The sequence below is a fragment of the Anomaloglossus baeobatrachus genome, chromosome 2 (genome assembly GCF_048569485.1).
Source record: "Anomaloglossus baeobatrachus isolate aAnoBae1 chromosome 2, aAnoBae1.hap1, whole genome shotgun sequence".
Taxonomy (NCBI): Eukaryota; Metazoa; Chordata; class Amphibia; order Anura; family Aromobatidae; genus Anomaloglossus; species Anomaloglossus baeobatrachus.
In genome coordinates this window covers 525,606,594-525,628,755 of record NC_134354.1, presented here as the reverse complement: position 1 = coordinate 525,628,755, position 22,162 = coordinate 525,606,594, and the positions used below count along the sequence as shown (strand labels likewise).

General features: G+C 44.3%; 1 protein-coding gene across 2 annotated transcripts in view; it reads left to right on the top strand.

Annotated features, from left to right (window-relative positions):
• Positions 1-22,162, top strand: part of AKAP1 (A-kinase anchoring protein 1) — a 103,042-nt gene that overhangs the window by 25,302 nt on the left and 55,578 nt on the right. For both annotated transcript variants that reach the window (XM_075336587.1, XM_075336588.1), the window contains exon 2: positions 19,665-21,481. In XM_075336587.1, the coding sequence (XP_075192702.1) occupies positions 19,690-21,481 (1,792 nt within the window). In that variant the 5' untranslated portion in view covers positions 19,665-19,689. The remainder of the gene's footprint in view (positions 1-19,664; positions 21,482-22,162) is intronic.

Here is a 22,162-nt window from a genome sequence, read left to right as displayed (position 1 = left end):
ATCCAAGCATATTAAACAGCCACCCTTTTTAGCTATGACCTTTTGTGGCTTACCCTGCTTGTGGAGTATAAATGACTGCTTTCTTAATATCGCTCAAGTCTTCCCATGATTGTGTAGCCTACTGAACCAGACTAAGGGACCATTTTAAATTCTTAGGAAACCTTTGGGTTTTTTTTTTTTTTTTTTTTTTGGTAATTTAAATTTTGAGAACTTTTGCGTTTTTATTAGCTGTAAGCCCTAATCATCAGCATTAACTGAAAGAAACACTTGAAATCAGTCTGGAACGACTCTGTAACGACTCTGATATGTTTCCCTTTTTGTATTGAATTACTGAGATTACATTTTTTTTTTTTTTTCATGATTTTCTAATTTGAGCTGCACTTGTAGGTGTTAATATATCCTAAAGTTGACGTTCATACAGGATGGCGTTTGAGGGCAGAGATTCCTTAGCAAAATGTGATACATGCGGATCTCTGATTCTGTGCCAGGGTTTGCTCTATCTACTGTAAAGTTTCATATCCACACTGCAGGTGATTTACCAACAGACTTTTTTGCAAACTATTTGAATGAGCTTTGGAGAAGTTTCATCCACTCTACTATATGAAAAATCTGCCACGTGTAGAGTATAGAAAGTGTTGAAACATCTTATCCTCCGATATAGGAAAAATATTAAAGCATGGATGCACTTAACATAAAGAAAACAATGGTAAACACTCCTTTCAGTGCCTCTGTGGATCATGCCCCAGCTCTGGATGCAATGCCTTCTTGGCTTTGAAGTCACAGGGCTAATGTTTTTCGGACATGCTTTACAAGCCACTTGGCTGCTGCAGTGGTCCTGTGACTTCCGAACATGGAGGGTGTCACTGCCTGAGCCATCTCTATACTAGAGTGGCCTGTGCTGCACCCTGGCTTGCTGAAAGCATATCTTTTTATTTTAAGCACATCCATGCCTCTAATATTCTCCCCCCAACCCCCTCTGGATTGAACAATCCTTTTTAAGTCTGTCTGCACTTCTTATATACATCTTCTATAGAAGATGCAGGAAGTTTATTAGTTTATAGAATATATATTAAGGATAATAATTCTGCAGCACTTTATTAATTTCAGGATTGTCTACCCCTTGATATCCTGTTTAGCTTGCAGTTGAACACTGATCTTGAGCACATGATCCTGGAGCTGTTCGCAAACCCTACAAGGGTATGTGTATTAGGACTGTTTACTGTAGCTGGGGAGCTTGTAGCCTGACATCCACTACTTGTAGGCAGGACAGCCGGGGCAAGCCCTAGATTGTGAAGAAATACAGAAGCCCCCGTCTGCTTTATAAATAGATGAGCCCTCTGTATATAATGTAGCCAAAAGTAAGTTTGGTTGTGTTTGCAAAGGCAAGACGTCTGTTCACAGGCAGTGTTAGCAGTGTGAACCTCATTCATTCGAGACTTCTGTCTATCAACCTACGTAAAAATAGTGTTTAAGAGACTCTTCATAGGGATTTTTCATAATCACAGTGCATAACTTCATACTAACATTGCTATCGGTCCCAGGACGTGTAGCATTGCGTATTTACAAAAAAACATGAAGTTGCTGGGAAATAATATTTCCATGGCTTTCAGTGTGGCTGCTTTCACAGAAAATGAAAACTGGGGTTTAAAGTCCCCATTCACATCTTAAAAGGAATGTCAGGAGAATGTCAACCCCCCCCCATCTCCCTAGATCTGAAGCCTGTCTATGCCCTCCTCAGCGCTGACTCCTCTCTATGCCTTCCTCACCACTGACTCCTCCTGCTTGGCTTGATGTCCTCTGTGCTGTGTGACTTCAGGCAAAGGAGCTGTTAAACAAGCTAGAGGTGTTGGGAGGGGAATAGCTAGAGACTGAGGCTCAGATCTCCAACCTAATTTGCATATCAATACAAAAGCTGATCTCTCAGTAATGGTGGAATGAACTGGCAATGTAAGGATATTGCTGGAGTTGTCTTTGGAAGCAGTGGCTGACTGCAGACCTATGGCTGTGCCTGTGAGTTCGAGGGACCCAGAGCCCCGCGCAACATCACACTTTAAACTGTCTTGGCATCTCAGAAGCCGATGCAATGGTAGTGCTCCGTTGTCCGTTCCCTGCTTCATCATTCTGTTGATGCGTTTTGAGATCTAACAGCTCAATGCGTGGCTCACTTCAGTCAATCAGCAGTGGCGTCACAGGTGGAGGACTCCAGCTGTAGCCATGGCTGAGGGTACTTTCACACCTCCGGTTTTTGCTAAGCGGCACAATCCGGCACTTTGCAGGAAAATCGCAACCGGTTTTTTTTGCTGCCGGTTGCGATTTTCCTGCATAGACTTTAATTAGTGCCGCATTGTGCCGCATGGCCTTGCGTTCCACCCGGTTTTTGCCGCATGCGGCAGATTTAGCCGATGCGGCGGCCGGATGGAACGTTGCCTGGCACGTTTTTTCGTGTGGCAAAAAAAAACGCATCGCGCCGCATTCGGCCAATGCGGCGCATCTCTCAATGCATGCCTATGGCGGCCGGATGCGGCGCGATGCGGCAAATACCGCATTCGGCCGCCGCATGCGGTTTTTGCCACTGCGCATGCTCAGTAGCATGCCGCAAGCGGCAAAAAACGGGCGGGCCGCATGGGAAAAACTTATGCAAAGGATGCGGTGTTTTCACCGCATCCGTTGCATAGCTTGCACAGCCGGATTGAGCCGCAGGGCTCAAGCCGGATGTGTGAAAGTAGCCTGACCTGAGTGACGTCACCTCTGATCGTGACTCAGTCGTTGCCTGAACCTCAGAGGGCAGTCATGTTCTATGATTACTATTTGCCAAATGCAACTAAACCTTTAAACTAAATACCTATAAATAAAACTTACGGTAACTTTTTATTCATTCAATTGTTAAATGATTAAAAAAAGTGCACTGAACATACAATTAAAAACACAGCGCAGGAAGCGCTCAGCTAATCCCTTTATGGAGATACACGATCTTATCTCTCTCCTACTGTGATTTATTTCATGGTGGCATAGTCTTCCTTGTCAGCAGCCATAATTAGTAAACACTGTCCTAGCACTAGCTGTTCAAATCCTAAAGGTAAAGCCTCCTCAACATGTTTCACCTATATAGGCTTCATCAAGGGAACATGTGAGGCTCAAATTAAACAAGACTGGAAACCTCTTAAAAGACCTCTGTGATGTCACACATCCAATCGGTATGTCAGTCAGAAGTCAAACTGACCAATACAATGTACAAGGGTGATTGAGTGATGTGCCTATTATACTGGCTGAGAGTCTGTCTGAACACTCCAATATGCAGGGCCGGACTGGAACTAAACTTCAGCCCTGGCATTTGGCGGTACACAGGCCCACGTTTTGCATGGTGAATGTGTAATATCTTTGTGCACCTAGATTGTGTAACACAACCATATAACATGTAGTCACGGCTGCGTCCAGTATTACAGCTCAGTCCTATTTATTGCTCTTACTAGCAGTACCTGGTGGAACCACTATTTTCCCTACAGAGCTGTGTCTCGCAGATAATGAAGAGGATGTTGCTCTCCGTATAATGCTGCGGCCTTGTCATATAGCTGGAGGGAGGGATGCAAAATCTGATCCCTCCCCCCGCCCAAACTAATATTGATATACTCTACAGATAGGTGATCAGGAAGCTGTAGTTTTCACTGGTGCTAATTTTAGGTGCATACCACTTGGGGAATGTGCAATGACATTTTTGGGGGCTGATCCCACCATGGCTACCACTATGAAAAATACTCAAACTGAATGCCCATCTGCATCTACTCGCTGTACACAGGTTCAGGCTGGTGTGTCTGGTGTGTCTGGTGTGTCTGGTGTGTCTGGTGTGTCTGGTGTGTCTGGTGTGTCTGGTGTGTCTGGTGTGTCTGGTGTGTCTGGTGTGTCTGGTGTGTCTGGTGTGTCTGGTGTGTCTGGTGTGTCTGGTGTGTCTGGTGTGTCTGTTTTTTTTTTTTTTTTTACCACTTCAGGTTTTTTAAAACCCACCAAGTGGTTAAGAGATCAGTTCTCTGCTGGTGTTTTCCACTCATAAAACACTGCTTTACAATGCAGATCAATGGGAAGGCTTAGATGCCCAGATGTCTTTTGTTGCATTTTCCCAACGCCTTTTCTTAAAAGCGCAATGAAAAATGTGACCAACAATGGGAAAATACAAACATCCCCCCCCCCCCCCCAAAAGATGATCAACACCATAGATGCTAGGAAATATCTGTAAAACTACACAGAAGATGATTCAGGAAAGTCATGTTTTTCAACATCTTCTGCTTGAAAGACATGGCAAGTTTGCTTGAGTTTAAAAAAAACCTTGTGTGCACATAACCTTGGTTTTCCAAAACCAGAAAACCTTTTCCCCGCATTTTGTGTGAATTTTTTGTGTTTTAATTCACTCTACCCAGGTCTATTGCAACCAATCAAGGAGCTCAGACATAGATGACGTGAGAAGTCAGCGTCATGAAAGAGGTGCTTACATGAATACATCACTAGAACCAAGTTTTGAATAGGAGTATTTGGAGGTTCTGCTTCAAAAAAATGTGTAAACGTGCTAATTTCCAGTTTTCGGAGCAGAATCTTGCCAAATTTTCCTCATCTTAAAATAAAATAAAGTTTTGAGGATTTTTAAGCTTTAACATAGCCATGAAACTTGTTTTGGATTGTTGTGTACAAGTTCATAACCACAGCCTACACATGAATGCAAAACCAGAGCGACCATCAGCACATGAATACGGTGTCAGAGCCACCATCAGCACATGAATGCAGCACCATAGCCACAGTCACTACGTTAGTAAATCACCATGCTTATCCCCACGTACAATTGTATCGCATAAACCGACAACTCCCACCTTGTGCTTAACAATGGTAAGGACATGCTGGGAGTTGGCAATAATTATCAGACTGCGGACCATAAAAAAAACACAGTACTGATAGACGCAGACAGTATCACAAATAATAATTTCCATCCAGATACCTTATAGATAACATCATCTTTGATCGAAATTGCTCCCATCCCTTTTGTCTCCACATATTACACGTCATTATGAGATTTCATGCCCATAGCTAGTCTCTGAAGACCTCCCTCTTTGTTCTTCAGCAGCAATTCCCGACAGTGCCTTTAAAAATAAAAGTGTAATTATTCTGATCCATAAATATCTCTCATGCTGCGCCCCAAATAAATAATTGCTGTACTTTCTTCACAAAATAGCTCCACCCATATACATACTGCTCTTATCCAGCCGCTATACGTATGTGTATGTGTATACAATTATATAAACACACACACACACACACACACACACACACACACACACACACACACACACACTCTGCCCCTCGCAAAGTGGTTTCCCGTTAATAAATGTTTCCCCATTATGTGCCCTAATCCCCCTCCTCACTCATCCAGTGATTAAACCTTTCATCTTCGACTCCTCCATGGAGCGCGATGTCTGACATGTGTCTAGGGCGACAGCAGCAGATGTATGACGTCAACGATGTGCTGATGTCATCACACAGCTGCACGTCGGAGCCCCAGTCCCGGCACCATCACTGATCAAATATATTTACATCTGACAGACGCAAATACATTTGAATAGGAAGGCCGGAACTGTGGTCACCGCAACCGCTGCTCTCCTCAGCAGTGTGTAAACTGGACAGTATAGTTTGCCTTGCGCACACGATCGCACAGCAGGGCCAGGGCAGCACTGCGTGCTCGCTGCCTCCTGCATCTGCTGCATTCAGCTGTGAAAGTGTGCGAAAGGCAAATTAATACTGCACAGTGTGCACACTGCTGAGGAGAGCAGTGGTGGCTGCAGATTGAACGGCCCTCTGCAGGCACTGACCCCCTTCTAGCATTTGCCAGAATTGCCTGATTGCCAGTCTGGCCCTGCCAATATGGTGAACGTTGGCTGCTTTGACTTCAGACTGCCTCCAGGGTTACTGAACAGAGATGGAAGAGATCCTAGTCCACCAAGCACTTCATCGCATACAAACAGCCCCTCACCCATTTCAAGTCCACACTCACTGCTGCAAAACAAACCTACTGGTACTTCTCATCTCTCATCTCCTCCCTGTCTAACAAACCCTAAACAGCTATTCAACACTTTCAATTCTGTCCTCTGTTCCCAGCACTTCCTCCCTCTCGTCTCTTCAGCTGAAGACTTTGAAGATTGAGGCAAGCAGAATATTGAAAACATCAGAAGGATCTTTGACCCTCACTCTTCCCAGCCCCTTCCCATAACTAATGAGCCTTCCTCCTCCATTACCAGCTTATCCACTATGACACAAGATCAGCTCTCCTCTCTGATCACATCCCACCATTTGTGCACCTGACTCACTCCTGTCCCACCTCATCTGCAACATCCCTGCAGTCTTTATCCCAATCCTTACCCATCTAGTCAAGCTAGCACTAACTAGTATCTTCCCCTCTAGGCTTTAAATATGCCTCAATCACACCCAAACTATTGGAACAGCATGTCCATCTTGAACTATCCTCCCACCACTCCTCCTGCTACCTCTTTGACCTCTTACAATCTGGCTTCTGACCGCATCATTCCACTGCATCTGCCATAACGTCACCAATGACCTGCAAAAGCCAAGTGACACTACTGTCGTCCTCATCCTAGACCTGTATTCTACCTTTGACACTAGACCTTTCCCTCTTGCTACAGATTCTCTAATCTCTTGGTAAAACAGACTTGGCACTATCCTGGATCTCTTCATATCTAACTGACTCAACTTTCAACTTCACCCTCTCACCACTTGCTCATCTTGCCCTCTTTCGGTCGGTGTCCTCCAAGATTCAGTCCCTGAACACCTGCTGTTCTCCATCTACACCTTCAACCTGGGACAGCTCAGAGTTCCACAGCTTTTATTATCCTCTTTATGCTCTTTGGCCCTGATATCGGCTCCTTACTAACCAAAATTCCACAATGTCTGGCCATTTCATCCTTCTTTTCTGCTCTATTTCTAAAACTGTCAAATAGGTACAAGGCACTCTCAAGGGTTAATTTTCATATAATTTATTCCAAAATAGTCTTAAACATGTGACGTTTCAGCCACTAGGTGGCTTTCATCAGACAACTGGTATCATAAACTGGCCATATAGGGCCAATGCAGCATAATAGCGGTGGACACCGTTGCCTTGACACTCCAATTTTTGGCCAGTTTATACCACCAGTTGTCTGATGAAAGCCACCTAGTGGCTGAAACGTCACATGTTTAAGACTATTTTGGAATAAGTTATATGAAAATTAACCCTTGAGTGCCTTGTACCTATTTGATTGACTTACGGTTTGGAAACCAACAAGTGAACCTCAATATACCTCCACCATATTGGCTGTGCCTTATCCTTTTACAACTATTTCTAAAACTGAACATGATGGGGGGGGGGGGCACTTTTTTTTTTTTTTTCCCTCTCGCCCACCTTACTCTACCACTCCAAATAACCTGTCCATCAAAGTCGATGGCTGCTCACTCTCCCAAGTCCTGCGTGCTTTGCTGCCTTAACTCTGCACCCTCCTTCAAGCCACATATCCAAGCCCTTTCCAACGCTTGCTACAACTCTAAAATATTTCCTGCATCTGTACATTCCTTCACAAAGAAACTGCAAAAGAACACTTGTGCATGCGCTCATTATGTCCTTCCTGGACTGTACCTCCTCCTCTGTGGCCTCCCTTCTAACACTTACTCTCCTCCAATTGATCTTAAATTCTGCTGACTGCTAATCCACCTATACGCCCACTATTCTCCGACCTCTCCTCTCTGCTAATCTCTTCACTCGCTTCCCATTGCCCAAAGACTGTGTTTCAAAACACTAACCATGACATACAAAGCCACCCGCAACCTGTTTCCTCCATACCAGATCTCCTATACTCCCCTCTTATGTCCTCCTCCCATAATAGAAAATTTCCCACTATTCGGGCTTTGCATAGACTTACATTGCGCATCGAATATTCGCATAGCGGGGAACTTTTCGTCAGATTTTCGCGAAGCCGAATATTTGATATTCGATCATCCCTAGTAATTATACTCAGTTCTAATACCAATACATTCCTATAATACAAGCACCTGTGAAAACTGCTTATCTAAACATTGGGTAGCACCACAGTTTGGTGTTCAAGACTACATTTAGCAAATGGGCTTGCACTGAAATTGGCGTCACAATTGTTGACCCATTGCTATATTGTAAGAGCCATAATATATATCTTATTCTTTGCTTTATAAGACGCACTTTTGTTCCCCCAAATTTTGGGGGACAGTAGGGGGTGCGTCTTATAAGCCGAATATACGGGGGGGGGGCTGGGTATGTATGTATGTATGTATGTATGTATGTATGTATGTATGTATGTATGTATGTATGTATGTATGTATGTTATTTTATAGCAGGGTCCAGGGGAGGTGGGGGCAGGTGAACGCTGCGGCGGCAGCGTTTGATCTCCTGCTCCCGCTCATAATATGCACAGCCGCTGTCCATCTCCGGTGGTGCTGAAATCGCACCGCATTGAGGGGCTGGGGCAGCGGTGCATATTATGTCTGTCTCCCCCCCCCCCCCCCCCCCCCCACCTGTTAGATTTGGCCCCCAGGCTGCTGCTCCTTCTAAAATAAAAAAGCTTTACTTGCCCCCTCCAGCGTTTCTCCCCGGTGTCCCTGCTTTCACTGTGATCAGGCACGCAGAGATCTGTCTGCTGTGCCGATCACATGACCGGCACAAAGAACCAGGAAGTGGAAGAACAGAAGCACGGAGGGAGCTCAGCGCTGGAGGAGGTAAGGAAAGTGTTTTATTTTACTATGGGCAGCACCATGGGGGCGATATCTAACACAGGGGGACTTGTGCGATCTATAGGGGCCATGGGCGGCAGCAGCATGGGGGTGCTATCTAACACAAGGGAACGTGTGCAATCCATAGGGGACCATAGGCAGCACAGGGGAATGTATGCAATCCATAGGGGGCCATAGGAATGCACAGGGGAATGTATGCAATCCATAGGGGGCTATAGGCAGCACAGGGGAACGTGTGCCATCACAAGGGGGCTATATTCAATATAAGGGGGCCATATCCAGATTAAGGGGGCTAATTTTAGGATGGGGGGGCTATGAGGGACATATACCCTATATAATTTGTTAGGACACTGGCATTATAAGATGGACCCCATTTAACATTAAAAAAAATTCTCTTTTCCTTCACCAAATTTTGGGGTGCGTCTTAGGTGCGTCTTATAAAGCGAAAAATACGGTGTATGTGGGCTTTTTGCTGTAACTTTACAATTTTTTTTTTTTTGTTTGACTGTCATCTTTTTTTTTTTTTTTTTTTTTTTTTTGTGGGCCTCCAGTTGGCATAACCATTCTCTCCAATGCTTTGCTGAAGGAGGTTAGGCTGTGTTCACACAGTGCATCTTTTGGAACTACAAAGATGCCGCGTTTTTGGCCCCCCCCCAAAAAATGCACCTGTGGCAAAAAGCATCCAAAAAATGCATGCATTTGTTACGCATTTTTGCCTAATGTTTTCAAAGGGAACCTGTTTTGGTGACTATAAGCTGTGGCCACCACCAGCGGGCTCTTATATATACAGCATGTTAGTGATTTTTACGTTCTACACAGCGGACTGGGTTCTTATACAGCATTCTAACGCGTGGTGCAGACCGGTCGGATGGGTGTCTCCGTTCTCCGGCGCTTCCTCTTTCAGCCATCTTTGTTTTCTTTATGAAGCCTGGGTGCATGGCTCGTCCTACATAATGCACACAGGCTGGCATTGAGGTCCCGTGCAAGCGCACTACAATACTTTGATCTGCACTGAGCAGGGCAGATCAAAGTGCGCCTGCGCGGGACCTTCATACCGGCCTGTGTGCATTACGTAGGACGAACCATGCACCCAGGCTTCATAAAAAAAAAAACAAAGATGACTGAAAGAGGAAGCACCGGAGAACGGAGATACCCATCCGACCAGTCTGCACCACGCGTTATAGTAATTTTTACGTTCTACACAGCGGACTGGGCTCTTCTATACAGCATGTTAGAATGCTGTATATAAGAGCTCACTGGTGGTGGCCGCAGCTTATAGTCACCAAATCTGGTGACAGGTTTCCTTTTAAAGTCAAATCTATTGACTGGAAGGGCTCAAATGCTGGTGAAATGCAAAAAGAATTGACATGCTGCATCTTTAAAAACGCAGGTAAGATGCAGACAAAAAAAAGATGCACTGTGTGGACAGCAAAATAGAAATCAGACTTTGCTGGGTGAAGGAAATGCATGCATTTTTTTTTTTGTTTGTGACCTCCAACTCCCCAAAAGATGCACTGTGTGAACATAGCCTAAGAGATTGAGGCCAACAAGCGGCAGTGGTGGGGAGAGCACTGGTGATTTACATGGTGACCCCGGAGGAAGTGAGAAATGGAGACCCTTTCAACCATAAATATGGTTACAACAGAGCAGTGGTGAAGGCATAACTAGAGCCATTACTAATCAGCAAACACTCTAGAATGCATGCTCTGTAGATACTGGCCTGTCTTCCAAAGATGTAGTCCTGTAAAACTTTTTTTTTTTTTTTTTTTGGTCAGAATTGCCATATGGGGGCTTATTTGTCTGCAAGATGAGTTGTACTTTTGAATGACACCTTCCTGCCACATTGTACTGGGAAATGGCTATAAACAAAAATTATCAAGTGCAGTGAAATTGCATGAAAAGTGCAATTTCACTATTTTGTGGGTTGTTTTTTTTTTTTTTTTTTTTGTTTTTTTTAACCTTTTTACGACACATGATCATGTGAGGTTAATCTCTGCCGCGGGCAGTCAGCCACGTTCCCTGCTCATGTCAGGTGATCTGAACAGTTGACATGTGCGGCTATCAAGCACGAGTGGATCCGCTGCCCGCTCGCACCTCTTAACCCCTTGCATCTCGCTGTCAAAATGTGACAGCAACGCACACCAGAATAGACTATTTTTTCATTGACTCACAGCTGCTGGGGCGTCTTGAGAGGGTGGAAATGGGATCCATTACGTGGTCAGACCATTCCCCACTCATAATGGACTTCAAGAAAGATGGTCCTCGACCTAGGACTCAGCATTGGCGCCTTAATGAATCTCTGATCAAAAATCCCGACACTAGGGCCTTTTTAAATAAGCAACTGGTCGAATTCTTTCAGTTGAACACGGGCACGGTCACGTCGCCGGCAACACTCTGGGAAGCTCACAAGGCAGTGATGAGGGGACTATGCATTAGAGAGGGCGCCAGGGCTAAAAAGAATGCCACAAGCCAGCGGGACTCTATAACGGCCCATCTTAAGCTACAGGAGGGGAGACTGGCGGCTGCCCCATCACTGACTATTCTTAGGAGAGTCATCAGCCTTAGGGAAAAGTTGAGAGACTTGGCAATTGGCAGAGCAGAAAAATTGCTAACCTTTTCCAAACAAAGATACTATGAAAGGAGTAATAAGGCTCATACCTTACTCGCCAGGCAGCTTAAGGAGCGCGCTACATCCTCATGCCCTCAGGCTCTGCGCGACGAAAAGGGCACTATCCACTATCACCCCGCTTCAATAGCTGACATTTTTTTCAATTACTACAACAAGCTTTATAACCTTCCGGTTCCCCCGGGCATGGCTTCGCGCGGGGCTGGGGCACTTGGGGACTATTTTTCGGCCCTTGAGCTCCCTTCACTGCCTTGCGGAGCAGCCGCGGCTTTGAATAAAGAGATTACTACAGAGGAACTGGAGCAAGTTCTGGAAGCCCTGCCTGGCGGGAAGTCACCGGGCCCGGACGGCTTTACTTATTTTTATTACAAGGTGTTTGCGGCGGAGCTCCTCCCACACATGGCCGCCTTGTTTAACTCTTTCCTTCAGGGTGACCCTATCCCTCTATCCATGCTACACTCCCATTTAATCCTCCTGCCCAAGCCACCCAGGGACCCATTGGACTGTGCTAATTATAGACCAATAGCCCTTTTGAACTCCGATTTGAAGATGTTCACCAAGCTCTTGGCGGCCAGGCTTAATCGATGGTTGCCCCAACTTGTGTATAAAGACCAGGTGGGTTTTGTCCCTTGCCGTCAGGGGGGGGACAACACCAGGAAGGTCATAGACCTGGTGGATGTGGCAAATCGGACGAAGCAACAGGCGTTGGTGTTGAGTCTAGATGCAGAGAAGGCTTTTGACCGCCTTGCGTGGCCTTTTCTCTTCAAGACAATGGAGGTCTTTGGGATCTCGGGTGGCTTTATGCGGGCCTTGAAGTCCCTGTATAGCGCTCCTACGGCCTCTATCAAACTCCCCCTCCACATCTCTAAGCCTTTTCTCATCTCCAATGGCACCAGGCAGGGGTGCCCCCTGTCCCCCCTCCTTTTTGCACTATGCATAGAGCCCCTCGCGGCCTCGGTCAGGAGCAACCCAGACATCTCGGGGGTCCTGGTCAGGAATAAACCGTTTAAAATCTCACTTTTTGCCGACGATGTGCTCATTACACTTACTAACATCCATGTGTCCCTTCCAATTTTAATGTGCACCTTGGGTAGGTACGGGAGCCTTTCGGGGTATAAGATCAACTCTAGCAAAACGGAGGCAATGCCCTTGAATCTCGACCCGGTGGCCCTGGATTACCTGCGTTTGAATTTTAAGTTTCGTTGGAAGACAGATGCGGTCAAGTACCTGGGGGTTAACCTCACATCTACTTATGATTCCCTCTATAACCTTAACTTCCCCCCCCCTTTTCCGAGAGCTGAGAACTCTTTTGAGCAAGTGGTTGCCCCTCCCTCTTTCGTGGATGGGGCGCATTGCGGCGGTTAAAATGAGCTTGCTCCCAAAATTATTATATTTCTTTGAAACCCTCCCAGTTAAGGTACCAATAAAGGAGCTGAAGTCCCTTCAGGCGGCTATCCTTAGATTTATTTGGTGTAACAAACGTCATAGGGTGGCCAGGGAGGTGTTGATGGCTCGGAGAAACAGGGGGGGGCTTTCTGTCCCGGACATCCTAAAATACTATTGGGCGGCCCATCTTAGGAGGATCCCCTGTTGGGTGTCCCTTTGGGCATACAACAGGTGGACTGAGATTGAAAAACTTTGGCTGGCGCCTATACATCCAAACGCGCTCCTGTGGCCCCCGGCCCGGTGTGATTCGCCCCCCCCTCTTCTTGGACCGATGCAGTTCACTAGGGACCTCTGGGCATTTTGCATTAGAAGATTTCCTTTGGCATCCCCCTGCTCCCCTCTGGTGTCCTTCATATACCAACCCTTGCTCCCAAGCAGTCTGGAGTCGGACATGGTGCACCCCTGGCTCAAGGCAGGTCTATTCAGATTTGCAGACATTATAGATGGAAGTACAATGCAGATCCATTCCTTTGAGTACCTTAGAGATAAATTCTCTCTCTCTAATCGAGAGTTTTTCCAATATCTGCAGATCAGAGACTTGGCTGGCTCCTTGTTTGGCAGGGCAGGGGCCTCGATTCCCACAGATTTTGAGAAAATTTGCAGAAGGGGCACTGATACTAAGGGGCTGATTTCGGAAATTTACATTTTGCTTTCTGATTCACGGGAGGGGCCCGAGGGGTCTTTTCCATACATGCGGAAATGGGAGTCTCTATTGGGAAGGCGGATACTTCCTCAGGAATGGGCAGCAATCTGGGGAAACGCCGCCAAGACGTCAATATGCACACTATATAAGGAAAATATCTATAAAATTTTGCTATTTTGGTACCACACTCCAGATTTCCTTCATGGCATAGACCCCTCCATACCGGCTTGTTGCTGGAGATGCGGGGGAGGCAGGGGCACCATTCTGCACATATTCTGGTCCTGTCCAGGGATAGTCCCCTTCTGGGAGCGGGTTAGAGGGTTGATCCATAAAGTACTATATATAGAGGTTGATCTTGATCCCCTGATCTATGTTCTGGGTCTTGGGAATGGGGGATTGGGAAAAACGGCCTCTAAGCTTTTGTCCCACATCCTTACGGCGGCCAGATGCTTAATTGCAAAGAATTGGAGGCAGCCAGGGACACCCTCACTCCAGAGCCTCAAGTATAGATTACTGGACGTTAGACGCATGGAACATCTCACGGCACTATTGCATGACACAGTTGACCGCTTCCAGGCCGTGTGGGCACCATGGGACTACTTTGCGGGACAGGAGGATCTGTGAGACTGAGGCCTATGGGTCCTATGGAAGGAGCATGGACTCTTGAAACCCTTCCCTCTTCCCTCCTATTTCTCCTCTCCCCTCCTAACCCTCCTCACCTGTCCTGTCATTGTTTGTCTAGGTTCGATAAGAATTGTGAATTTTATGTTTTATTTTATGTATGAAAAACGTAAATTGAAAATCTCAATAAAAATTCAAAGTTTAAAAAAAAAAAAATGTGACAGCAAGAATAAAGTGCGCCGCAGTAAGCATTCACTTACCCGGCCCCATCGGAAGACACTCCATGTGATCACATGGATCTGATAGTTGTCATGGAGGCCCAGGGTCATGTAATGACCGCTGTAGCTATCATGAGTCATTCCTCTTACACCCGTCAGACCGTCGTTTGTAATAGGAGAGCTGCTTTTCTGCTTATCACAGCTGTGTTGCTGTGATCTGGAGAAATGGAAGAGCAATCAGACTGCTGATCCTTATAGTCCTAGGGGTACTAGTAAAATAAGTGAATACATTTTTTTTTTTTTTTTTTTTTTTTTTTTAAAGTTCAAATCACCCCAAACCCCCCCACCCCCCCCTTATTCGCCCCATTGAAAATTAAAGGGTTAAATATACACATCTGGTATCTCCACTTTCAGAAATGCCTGATATATCAAAATATATAGAATAAATTAATCTTAGCGGCAAAAATTCCAAACCCCAGCTTTACATGTTTTGGTTTCCGTGTCTTTTGTGCAAGATGCGATAAGCGATCAAAACATAGCATCTTCGCAAAAAATGGTACCATTTAAAAACGTCAGCTCGAGACGCAAAAAGCAAATAAGAAATAACGTTTGGAACTCCATTCTATGTCTGAACTGGGTGCAAAAACCTAAAAAAACATCACTATGGGGAGATAAGGTATGCACACCAGTGACTATGTAAGGGGAATACATGTAATAGCAGAAACTGCTGTGTGAATACTGACATGAAAAATTCAATAGCTATATGTAAGAATGAAATATGAAAAATGGAACCTGCATTACTGCCATGAATATATGAATAAAGAGAAATTTAGCTACTGAATTGATCAATGCAATAGAGCCTCAACACTACGCCAAAGTATTTCTCTACGTTGGGGTCCCTAGCTTGTGTGTGTCCTCTCATGCAGTTAAAAAACTTACCGTGTATGGGAAGCTGAGACCCAGGCTATATATATGATGTGGATTGGCAATAGGTGTGTATGGGGAGGGTTCACAAACGAAAAACTACTAACAAATAAGAAATAACGTTTGGAACTCCATTCTATGTCTGAACTGGGTGCAAAAACCTAAAAAAACATCACTATGGGGAGATAAGGTATGCAAACGTTATTCCTTAATGTTAGTAGTTTTTCGTTTGTGAACCCTCCCCATACACACCTATTGCCAATCCACATCATATATATATAGCCTGGGTCTCAGCTTCCCATACACGGTAAGTTTTTTTAACTGCATGAGAGGACACACACAAGCTAGGGACCCCAACGTAGAGAAATACTTTGGCGTATTGTTGGGGCTCTATTGCATTGATCAATTCAGTAGCTAAATTTCTCTTTATTCATATATTCATGGCAGTAATGCAGGTTCCATTTTTCATATTTCATTCTTACATGTAGCTATTGAATTTTTCATGTCAGTATTCACACAGCAGTTTCTGCTATTACATGTATTCCCCTTACATAGTCACTGGTGTGCATACCTGATCTCCCCATAGCAAAAAGTAAGCAGTCACTGAGCCCCAGATCCTGAAAGAGTGCTACGGATCGTGGAAAATGGTGCAAAAAGTGCGCCCTTTTTTAACCCCTTAGAAAGCAAACCTAACTCGTACCAACCTGAGGCATCACACTGACACATCAGTTTTACCATAGAGTGAACACTGAATAAAATATCCCAAAAACAATCATGCAGTCACTTTTTTGGCAATTTTTTTCACTTGGTATTTTTTTCCCCCGGTTTCCAGTACACTATATAGTAAAACTAATGGTTTTATTCAAAAGTACAACTCATTCCGCAAAAAATAAGGCCTATGGCAAGATTGATGGGGGAAAAAAAAGGTACAACTCTCACAAGGGGAGCAAAAAAATAGCCCGGGGGTGAAGGGGTTAAGCTGAGATTATTAATTATACCATTTTTGAATAGATGTGACATTTTGATCACTTATTGCATTTTAATGTACTGTTGCGGCGACCAAAAAATACTGGCGGTTTTGATTTTTCAGCATAACTCTGATCAGGAAAAATGCTGCTTTCCTGTGATGCGGGCTTTACACGAGACGACTGATCGTGCGATGCATCGTCGGGGTCACAGTTTTCGTGACGGACATCCGGCATCGTACACTGTCGTATCGTGTAACACCTCCTAGCGACGCAGTATCGCTCACAAATCGTGAGTCGTGTACTCGTCGCTAGGTTTCATAAAATTGTTTAATTAAAATAACGGCGGTTGTTCATCGTTTCCGTGGCATCACACGTTGCTCGGTGTGACACCACGGGAACGAACAGCAGCTTACCTTCCTCCTGCGGCTCCCGTCGGCTATGCGGAAGGAAGGAGGTGGGCGGGATGTTTACATCCCGCTCATCTCCGCCCCTCCGCTTCTATTGGCCGGCTGCCGTGTGACGCCGAACGTCCCTCTCACTCCAGGAAGTGGGCATTCGTCACCCACAGCGAGGTCGTCCGGAAGGTAAGTACGTGGGACGGGGGTTAAACGAGTTTGTGCGCCACGGGCAGCGATTTGCCCGTGACTCAAAAACGATGGGGGCGGGTACGATCTACGATCGATCGTGCTATCGCACAATCTGTCATCTCGTGTAAAGCAGGCTTGAGTGTCTGTGCTCTGCAGGCAACCACAGGAAACGCATCATGGCAGTGACAGAGATCATCCTCTGACCCCATGCTGTCATAACCCATTGGTGCCCCGTGATCGCCTCACAGGGCCACCGACTGTAGTGAGGAACAGTGCAATCCCTGCCGGAGCGTTTTAGATTGCGCTATCTAAGGGGTTAACGGGCGCATATGGATTGAAGTCTGCTGACCGATTAGCAGACGTGAGCGAGCCCACATTAAAGGGCCATACACAACCAATGACTTTTAGGTAGGTCACTGGTCGTGAAGACTTATGAAAGGTGAAAACCTGGTTCCCCTTAATCTTGGCTTGGCGCCTTTCAATTCTCTTTTCCCTTTTGAACCCTGGGATTGCAGTTCTAACTGCCCGATCCTCCTCTATTGAGACGTGTTATAGATCAGATGGCGGCTTTGGACGACTTTCGTCTGTTATTGGGTGCGTTGTAGATGGTAAGCTTGTGGGCAGGGCCCTCATTCCGGTAGCTGCTGAATTATGTGCTACTTCTTCCTTTTTGTCTGTACAAGCCCCACTTGATCAAGTGGAATGTTTGCGCAATAAAAACAAATTTTATTATTAACTCGGAATTGCCACAAAGATGGCTTGACATCTTCGCACAGTCTCAGAATTACAGGCATAATCTATACAGGTCCCCTTTCTAACCATTAAATATGATAAACTGGATTCTAATTTTTCTTAAGGTGGTAGTCTTTCTACAGGTACCAAATTTCTGTCCCTATACTAACAGGAAAGGAAGCTTAATTATTTGAATATAATTAATAATAATAACAATGTAATAATACACTTGAATGCGTTACGAAATACTTTTTTTTTTTTTTTTTTTTTCCTTCAGTTCTGTGGAGGACAAAAAATGAAAAGGGCACTCAACTGTTCAATCCCCCATTGAAACTGGTTAGTCATCTAAGAAGGTCATAAGGCTATACACTGTGCAGAATTATTAGGAAAGTTTTGTTTTTTTTTCTTTTTTATATCAACTATGTTCTCAATGAACCCAAAAGACTCATAAATATCAAGGCTTAATATTTTTGGAAGCTGGCGTGGGTTTTTTTTTTTTTTTTTTTTTAGCTTTGGCTCTTAGGAGGATATCTTTTTGTGCAGGTAACTATTACTGTGCAGAATTATTAGGCAACTTAATAAAAACCAAATATATTCCCATCTCACTTGTTTGTTTTCACCAGGTAAACCAATATAACTGCAAGAAATTTAGAAATAAACATTTCTGACATTCAAAAACCCCAATATAGCCATCTTTCTTTGAGGACACTCGACAGCCTACCATCCATAGATTCTGTCAGTTGCTTGATCTGTTTACGATCAACATTGCATGCAGCAGCCACCACAGCCTCCCAGACACTGTTCCGAGAGGTGTACTGTTTTCCCTCCCTGTAGATATCACATTTTGAGGGACCACAGGTTCTCTATGGGGTTCAAATCAGGTGAACAAGGGGGCTATGTCATTTATTTTTTCATCTTTTAGACTTTTAATGGCCAGCCACGCTGTGGAGTAGTTGGATGCATGTGATGAAGCATTGTCCTGCATGAAAATCATGTTTTTGAACGATAACGACTACTTCCTGTACCACTGCTTGAAGACGTTGTCTTCCAGAAACTGGCAGTAGGTCTTGGAGTTGAGCTGCACTCCACTCTCAACCCGAAAAGGTCCCACAAGTTCATCTTTGATACCAGTACCCCACCTCCACCTTGCTGGCGTCTGAGTCGGAGTGGCGCTCTCTGCCCTTTACTGATCTAGCCTCTGGCCCATCCATCTGGCTCATCAAGAGTCACTCATGTAATCAGTCCATAAAACCTTTAAAAAATCAGTCTTAAGATATTTCTTGCCCCAGTCTTGACATTTTCTGTTTCTTGTTCAAAGGTGGTCGTTTTTCAGCCTTCCTTACCTTGGCCATGTCCCTGAGTATGGCACACCTTGTGCTTTGATGCTCCAGTAACGTTGCAGCGCTGAAATATGGCCAAACTGGTGGCAAATGACATCTTGGCAGCTTCATGCTGGATTTTCCTAAATTCATGGGCAGTTATTTTGCACCTTTTTTTTTTCCCAACAAGCTTCTTGTGACCCGATTGGCTATTTGCCATGAAACGCTTGATTGTTAGGTGATCACGCTTCAAAAGTTTGGCAATTTCAAGACTGCTGCATCCCTCTTCAAGACCTCTCACAATTTTGGACTTTTCAGAGCCCATCAAATCTCTCTTCTGACCCATTTTTCCAAAGGAAAGGAAGTTGCCTAATAATTAAGCACACCTTATATAGGGTGTTGAGGTCATTACACAACACCCCTCCTCATTAGAGATGCACATCACCTGATTTACTTAATTTGTAGTTGGCTCTCAAGAATATACAGCTTGGAGTAGGACATGTATAAAAAGTATCATGTGATCAAAATACTCATTTGTCTAATAATTCTGCCCACAGTGTAGTCTAAATACATTTTCCATGACTTGCCAGTAATCAAATTTTTTTTTTTTTTTTTTTTTTTGTTTTTTTTTTTTAATTTTGTCTTTTTGCCTTGTTGCAAGCATTTCCACCCTTGTTTTTGTTTTATTGTATATATTTTATAATCCTCTTGAATATACACTGATCTGTCACCAGGATTCAATCTCTGGAGTGTAGTCTCAGGGTTTAATTTTCTTTTTTCCCTTTTTGTATTACAGATTCCTTAAAGGAGCCTTGTTTAAAATGGCGCTACGCTTCCGTGTGATTTTGCCCTACACCATTCCTGGAGTGCTGGCTCTTCTTGGTTGGTGGTGGTTCTTTTCAAGGAAGAAAGATGACGACCATAGAAAAAAACAGCAGCTTACTGCTCCCACAGACTATCAAGCAGACACTGAACTGACAGAGCTTGTCCCCAGAGTAGAAATACAAAGCTGTTCAAAGGCACAACCTGTGCAATTGGACAGAGAAGAAAGCGCTCCACAGGATGCAAGCTTTGTGCCTCCAGTAGCAGAGGTAGCCACTTTGATTGATATGCTGTCTGATGGCAACGTGAAGGATATTGTATGTGGGGATGCTGACGTCCAAATTACTGCTTTTGACTCCGTACAACAGTCTCCTGTGGAATGTGATATTGAGCTGTGTTTAATGGATGCAGATAAAGCGTGTACCACCTCTAAGGATATTCTCCCAGTTAATTCATCAGAAGTTATCAAGAATATCCAGTTAGAACAACTTCACATGGTGCCTTCTACTGAGGATGAACAGCCTTGTATTGATGAAATAGAAACCGTCGTGAAAATGTCTGTTTTAGTACAGTGTCCTCAGTCAGGTACTAATGAGACAGGAGTGAGTGTGCAACATATTGGGAGCAGTAGTACCCAGCTTCCTAAATTTTATAGTCCACTTGAGTTGGGGGCAGAGGCTACACCGCTGAAGCAAGATCACTTGTCTCCTTCCTTTGAGCTTACTAGTTCAGAACTTCTGCTTGAACCTGTAACCTCCAAAACTGCAGACTCTGTATCAACCGATCAGCTGTCAAATATCAAAACTGCATGTACGGAGGTAATGAGAGAGGGTAATTGTGCTGATATATTGGATGCCTTTTCTCAGTGCTTGGAGAAAACTGAACAGTTTGAAGAGGGGAATGCTAAAACTTTTTTGGGAAACTACGAGGCCAAGATAGTTGAGCAGTTGGCCATAAACATCATATCCAAAGTGATTGTGGCAGCTAAACAGGAAATTTTGGCTGGCTCAGTAGGTGAAATGTCAGATGGTAGCTGTCAAGTACTTGAGTCAAACACTGAGATGCTACCAAAAGATTCTCAATGTCCGCAAATTGCACTGAAGAGAAATTCTGATGTCTATAGTGAAAGTTGTACAGAAATGGATTCTACCTGGGGAACTGCAGAACCATCCTCAGTGGAAAGCATCAGAAGCACTGCAATAGATAATGAAGGGGATGCTATTCAGGAATCCACACAAATAAAACAGTCCCAAGAGGAAAACATCAGAATCACTGCAGTTATTGATCAGGAAATAGATTCTGTCTGTGAGATGGACTCTACTTGTGAATCTACACAGACAGAAGAATCTTTAGTTGAAAACCTCCCAAGCATTTCAGTTCTGAGTAAGGATTCTTGTTCTGAAAAATCATATGAAGAGCAGATCATTTCAAATGTGTCCACAGAAAATACCTATTCCTTGCCAAATGTAGATCTGGTTCATAAAAATGCAAAATTTCAAGATGAGTGTCACGCAGCTATGGAGGATTCCAGTGTTAGCGTATGTACGTCAGAAGATGGGATCAGCATAGAGGATCAATTGCAAAGTACTGCACTGTCCTCCTATGACTCGCTAAGTTCATCAGGTATTGAGTTCTCGCAGGAGTCTTTCAATGTATCCAGTGAAAAAATGAAAACGCTAAGAACGGTGGAGAACAATGTACCATATAGTAATGGGGATGTGAAGGCAAGTTCTCTTGACTTGAAAAATGAAGGCCTTTGGACTGGCGAAGCAGAAGTTGATCACTCAGGAGGTAAGTTTGCGTTGTGTTCATTCCTTTTGTGCTAGCTTTTGGATAAGTAAAATATTTATTTTTGAGAACATTAGTTTGTAAACCTATTTAAGCCAGCCCGACATATTTTAGGATTAGTGTTTTATTTTGCAGTACTTACAAAAAGGTAGGGATATTTTGGCTTTCGGCTGAATCTTCGATGAACGTAAAAAGTTCACACCAAAGTGATGTTTTATCTTGAAATTAGAACATTTAAGTGGAAGCATGCAATGGTGATTACCTAATCTAAAACAATTTATTAAAACAAAAGCCCACAGTGGTAGCTATAGTCTTTTCCCCACCCCAAAAAGAGAAAAAAAAATGCAAATGTCTCTAACTTGTCATGTGGCCTTGAGCATAGATTACAGCTTGACAACACCTCTTGATGGTCAGTGGAGTTATTGCCTAAATTGCAACTTGGCTGATCCCATAAGTTTTTCTATGGGATTCAGGTCTAGAGAATGTGCAGGCCACTTCATTTGATGTACCCCAGTCTCCCACAATTGTTCCCTAATGATGCAATCTCGATGAGCTGGAGCATTGTTACCATGAAGATGAAATTAGGCCTGTGTTGTTAATGCAGAGTTACAATGACTGGATTAATGATATTCAGGTAGTGGGGTGCTTGTCACTGTATCATTCACAGTGTAGGGCAGTTTTGTA